This window comes from Quercus robur, chromosome 10, assembly GCF_932294415.1.
Source record: "Quercus robur chromosome 10, dhQueRobu3.1, whole genome shotgun sequence".
NCBI lineage: Eukaryota > Viridiplantae > Streptophyta > Magnoliopsida > Fagales > Fagaceae > Quercus > Quercus robur.
The window spans coordinates 40,504,141-40,510,590 of NC_065543.1; the positions used below are offsets into that span (position 1 = coordinate 40,504,141).

Genomic DNA, 6,450 nt, shown 5'->3' on the forward strand with positions numbered 1-6,450 from the left:
AGCTGAATCTAGCCATATGGATGAAGTGTAATGGCCAATTGCTTTCACATAAAAAATTGAAAAGAGTAAAAAGAAAAGAAAGCAAAAGCAAGAGAGAATGACAAAAGGATGTATGGCATTATGTGCATTTGGGTCCCATAACAACTCATTTTATACAAAAAATGTGGCCTGTATTTGCTGGTAGCAGAAAAAATATCTGGTTGTTTTTTTCTTGCATATTGCTTAGGGACACATATTAAGTTGATTTTGATGTATTCATCATGTGTTTTGAAGAAATTTGGGTATATGCATCTAGTGAGTAATCCAAATATCCATAACTTTTTGTCAAATAGAGAAAAATCCATTCCGCGTTTTTGTCACTACTGATGGGTTGATGTAGCAACTTAAGGAAAAACGCTAACCACATCTGCGCTATACCTCAAAAGGACTAGTCACAATTGAGACTCCTTGCAGTTGTTAATAAAGCCCAGTTCAGCTCAGTAAATACCCGATGTGGGACTTATCACACACCCACACACATCACACAATCAATCAAATTGGGGCATCACAATCTCCCCCACTTAAATCCCTAACGTCCTCGTTAGGGCCCACTTTGTGGGGTAGTGTCTCTGAGGCCACATGGGATTATCGGACCAGCTTTGATACCATATGTAACAACCCAAAGAAAAGCGCTAGCTACATCTGCGCTATAACTCAAAAGGACTAGTCACAATTGAGACTCCTTGCAGTTGTTAATAAAGCCCAGTTCAACCCAGTAAATACCCGATGTGGAACTCATCACACACTTACACACATCACACAATCAATTAAATTGGGGCATCACAGTTGATCTCTGTAATTACAACACAACCATGTCTTCCATCAGCTATTGGATGTAAATATTCTAATAATATTGTAAGGTGTGGAGCATAAATATTTTTTTTTTTTCTTTTTTTCTCTCTAAAAACCATGCAACTATTCAATATCAATGTTTACTGTTATATATTTTATTCATAGTTGGTTCCAAGCCTAAAAGAGAAAGGAAGGTTGTAAATTTGTAATAGATTAACAAAAAATGTAAAATTTATATACTTCATTATGAATGAAACCTTTGTACCCAAATTTGGCATTCCCTAATTGTGATGCATTGCATAAAAGAATACACGCCAATTTAGTTTATCGAGAATTTAGACTGATCTCAAAATTTTGAGACTATAACTTTGTTGTTGTTATTCCCTAAAATCATATGGAGCATACAAAATTTGCAACCATGTTGTTCCTATTTCTATGGAAGATCATAAAATTTCAAAAGGAAGAATGAAACCAATGGAGGGTTAGAGTCTTAGAGGAAGAGAGGGGATGGGAAATATCGAGGGAACTCTGGTCCAGCATTTCCACCTTTTTGTGCAAGTTGTTAGGGAACTTTTGGTCCCTTTTGAGCTCGTAAAAGGATAGAAACCTGGCCTTAATGTGAACTTAAATAAAGTTGATCCTCACAACTCACAAGGAGGGTCTAAAAAGGACTTTCAATTTTGTTGTTTCTGTCACAGTCTTTACTGTAGCCCCACTAGACCCCTCAAGTATTTATTTCTTGCATAGCTGTAAGGAATAGCTACCACTGCCATGGCATCATCCAAGAGTATATAATTGCATCCACTATCTTTCTACAAGTGTAGCCTTCAGTCCTTTCAACTTCCCTTGTTTGTTATTGTTATTATTATTATTATTATTATTATTATTATTTTTTGATAATTCAATAGCGGGGAGATGCGGATTTAAAGTCTGAATGCTCTTTTATAAACGTCAAGTGTGCTAATCAGTCGAGTTACAATGCTCTTTACCCGTAATTTGATATTTATTCTTCAATCTTATTTCTTATTATTGGGAAAGTAGGTATTTCTTTTTCGCAATTTAGTCAGTCCTATTCTATAATAGAAGAATCCCAAATAACTTTTTATTATTTGGATTGGATTATACGGATAGTTTCATCAATGACAAAAACATTGCTTTATTGTACAAAGAAGCAAGGAAAATGGAGGGAAAAGATCCATTTTCAGGCAGTATTAAAATCTTAGCCAGAAGATCTGGATTTTTATACACATGGATGATCTTTCTCCAACTCTATCCCATTATCTCACATATATATAAATATGTACATGAACATGAACTCAACAAACTAAGTACATCAACAGGTACAAGCTCATATAGCTACAAGAAAACAAAATTAGCTCCCACTACCTACTAGAACTTCTAGATTAATTAGCTACCATTGTGAGAAAAAGTCTCAATGTTCTTGGTCCGAAACTGATTAGCTTCACCAATTTTGTTTGCAATGAGGCTGATGAACCAAAATGGCTTATGCTGGATTGGCTGTTAGTGTTTCAAACTCACTCCAAACTATGTTGAATTTAGTCTCACGCTTCCAACCTAAACGAAAATTACATCATAAGCTACTGCTTCATGAGCTCTCGTGAAAGTTGAGGGATCTAGACAAAGCTGCAGGGTTTGCCAGCAACGCCGGAGAATGTTCGGATATGTGATTCTTCTCCTCAACTTTTGATTGAAAGGCCTTAAACATTCCTCCCTTACTGATTGATTCATTCTTGATTCCAAGTGTTGTCCATATAGAACTCTTTGCAGCTTCACTTGGGTCATCAATCCTCAACGTTTTTGGTACCAAAACACAGCCGTTTTTCTGTTTTGGCGACTCCTCTTTCTCCAAATTGTCTGGTTTAAGCATGTCTCCTTCTCTTGAGTGCTTCCCTAGTGTTGGAGAATTTGGATTGGAGCTTGGAGACTTTTGGTTTGAAGGAGATTGAGGGGACAGCCAAGGAATGCTCCAAGTGCCTGGGACACCACAGTTCCAATAAGCAGCCGGATAGAAGGACATAGGAAATCCTGGAGGGCAGAAAGCTGGTGGGGATACTGCAGAATTCCATGGATAAGGCCATGGAACACCAGGAAGGCATGGAATTTGATGAGGGAAGCCATTAATGCTTTGGGCAAATGGTTCTCGAGGGAAATGTTTTCCTCCTTCCTCCATTGAATTTGAAACTGTAATAGTCGATCCGCTTGTGCTATCATCACCGTTTTCTCCACGTTTGCCAGGAACTGGAATTCTTTGTTCTTCAAAACTATTTAGCCCATTCCGGGTACCATTCAAAACCTTATTGTCTGCAAGATTTAAGACAGAAGCCATGGAATCACAAATGGGTGCATCTATGCCAAAGCTGAGGACTCTACCATTGCTTTTATATGAGGGCTGGTGAGTTCCATTTGGAGCATCAACTCTAGCTGCTTGGAGAGCCTCCGAGATGGTGATTTGGCGATAATGTGAGGTAGAGTTCTTGTTCTTGCGGCGTCCAGCTCCCACTGGCACATTCCTCATGGTACCACCTGCAGTCCAGTATCTTTGACAAGCTTTGCAGAAATGGCGTGGCTGATTAACATTGTAATTGTTATAATAACAGAATTTTGTGTCCATGCTATTGCAGCGAGGGCAGGGAAGAATTTTATCCGGCTTCTTCAGGGTTTTCTCTTGTGAGTTGGCTGTTTCACTCTGATCTTTCTCGGTCTTGGCGATTTTTGATTTTCCATGTTCTTCCTCTATAGAGGGTGTTTTAGGATTCACATTTGCATCCGGCAATCCTTCCAAATCGGTTGGCTCTTCTGCATTTGAAGGAGAATCATCGTCTTGTTCTCTAGTCTCAGTGCCTTCTGCTGTTGGTGGATCCTGCAAGTAGAACATAGTTTTCCTTTTTATAAGTAACTAAATACAAGCACTATAAAACATTATGACTATTTTCCAAAGATGAGCCTGATCAATATTATAGTACCAACATCAGAGGACATGCAACAAAATAGAAGCAAGATGAACTTAGGAATTCACAATGGTGTTTCTTTGACTATTTAAAACCTTTTCTTTGTAACTCTCTTGTTGTAAATTTAGAGTAGCCAATCACCTCCCTAGAGTCAAAGTATGGTGGGTAAATTCTAGAAATTTAGAGAAAAGTCAAGTTTCACATCGCTACTACGCAAAAAAGTCCTTACTTTTGTAGAGTTTGGGGGAGATGATTGATAGACTACCTTATTCCAAATCTTTTGAACTCGAACCCGCAATCTATCTTTTATTTATTTATTTTATGGAAGGCACCAATTGCTTAAAAGACTAACTACAGTTTTTTTTTTTTTTTTTGGGTGGGGGGTTGTCAGAAACTCAACAGGGAAACACTACCAATCAACTGTCAAACAAATAAACCTAAGAAACAGACCCAGTTAGTGGATTTTAAAATGGTTGTGTTAACAATAAATGTTAATTCCTTATTAGTTATAACAAAAGGATCTCCCTGGCTCTAGAAGAACTTGACTGGCTAATAAGCACAAAATGGGAAAAGTACTAAATCAAACCAGGGAATCTGGAAACTAGAATTATGTTAAATCCTTATAAATTGATTAATAGGAAATAGAATTTATGCTCTATGAAAAAGTGAATTCAAATTATCCATAAAATGGTTTAAAAAGTCATTACAAAAGTTTGAATAATTATCAAGAACAGTACCAAACTTTTGAAGAAAGAAAAAAGACTTCGTATGAAGTACGTAATAATCATGGTTAAAAACTAGTGGTTGAATAGGAATTGAGAAAGAAAATCAAAGTTTTAGATTCTTATGCCATAAAGTTTTTAGCTTTAAAAAAAAACAGTAGAACTCACCCAAGCTCAACTGAGTAGGAATTTAGCTTTCCCTAGTCCCCATTTTCGAATAATCAAACACGCAATTACATTTCTCAGCTTCTAAACAGTAAAGTCTAAAATTTAAAAAAAAAAAAAAAAAAAAAACAAACAAACAAACTTTGAAAAGCAAATCTCAAAATTCAATTAACACTCAAAACCACCAAAAAAAGGAAAAAAAAAAAAAAAAAAAAGAGAGAGAAAAGAAGAAGAAGAAGAAGAAGAAGTACCAGTAACAATTATACCATAACCACTATTCTATGGTCATTAAAGATGAAAGTGAGAAAAAGTAAAACCGACCCACCAATTCTTTTAACATTCTAACAAATGGGTGATCCTCAAAATTTCATAAAACCCTGTAATTGAATTTTCAGTCACTGTACCTTTTCTGCTTTATCATCTTCTTCTAGTTCTTCATCATCATCATCTTCCTCTTCTTCTTCTTCTTCTTCTTCTTCTTCTACTTCAACTCTGCCACACTTTTCCTTCTCCAAATCACTCAGCAACAACACCTCATCAATTTCAGCAGTCAAGGGGATCTTCTTGCCAAAGAGCTTGATGGTGGGGTCTTTATTTTCTTGCATTTTTTCTTGGTAACCAAACAGGAGAAAGGGAAGACCCAAAAAAGCTAAAAAACGCGCGTAGAAAATTCGGTTTTTTCGTTAAGAGAGAAAAAAACGGGTGTTGGGTGTTGGTGTCTCAGTTGGCATAGGACGTACGTCGTTTATGTTTTTGATCTCGTTTAAACCAAAAGGTGGATGCCACGTCAGCAATAGAGTGTGATTCTCAGCCACAAGTTCTTGTGGCCTCAATTAGATTTTCTTTTCCTACTTTTTCTTTCCCAATTTTTTTTTTTATTCTCTTTTGTGTTGCACACAGATTTTGGTAAACCAAAGTTTAAAAAGTGAGTCCTTGTCAGCATTTTTTGGTTGTTGAAGTCTTTTGGGGGTACAGAGATTTGGCTACGGCTATGGACGTGGAACGGTTTGATTGATGGTAACATGTCCTTGAGATTGTAAAGTTTACTTCTTTAGAGGCCTTTCAATATTTTGGTCCAGGCCTTAGCCTGTGACTCATGTTTGTTTTTCATGTGCTGGCCATATCAACCGGCCTGGAACAGAACAATTTTTGTAATTAATTATCTCGTATTTATTGTCCTTTTTTCTTAAAATAATAAGATAGTGAGAGTAGGGGTGGCAAAATTAGACACCACCCATGAACCCAATACGACACAACACGATACGAAATAAACAAATTATGAGTTGAGACTTAATGAGTTCGTATCATATTTGGGTTGATACGACTAACCCGTTTAATAAATGTGTTGGGTTAATGTTCAACTTATAGAACCCGTTTGACCCACCTGACCCGTTTAATTAAATGATATTTTACTAATATATCCTTCATACCTTAGGTATATAAACTTATTAGTTGTTTTGGTTTACTTTCTTTGACATAATGTGATTGATTTTTTGTGATATTGAGATATACTTTAATTTTGAATGATTATTGGTGATGTAATTATTTGTTAGTTCTGAATTTTATATTAAAAATATTTAGGGTGCATTTGGATACCGCTTTTTTTACTGAAAACTGAAAACAATAAAAAAATAATTTTTGGTTACTATTCACAAATGAAAAATATTGTTCATTTGCCTTAATGCACTATTCATGTCCCATGAACAGTGCAAGAGGCACTGGTAAAAAAAAAAAAAAGGCAAAAACGTAAGACGCTAAAATGC

General features: G+C 36.1%; 1 protein-coding gene across 1 annotated transcript; it reads right to left on the reverse strand.

Moving 5' to 3' along the window:
* Positions 1–2,084: 2,084 nt before the first annotated feature.
* On the reverse strand, positions 2,085–5,439 carry LOC126701569 (cyclic dof factor 3). Its single transcript, XM_050399768.1, has 2 exons — positions 5,092–5,439; positions 2,085–3,712 (listed from the first exon to the last, which is right to left on the reverse strand). Exons 1-2 carry the CDS (start codon positions 5,290–5,292, stop codon positions 2,438–2,440), a joined length of 1,476 nt encoding a protein of 491 aa, XP_050255725.1. The 5' UTR covers positions 5,293–5,439; the 3' UTR covers positions 2,085–2,437.
* Between the last annotated feature and the right edge of the window lie 1,011 nt (positions 5,440–6,450).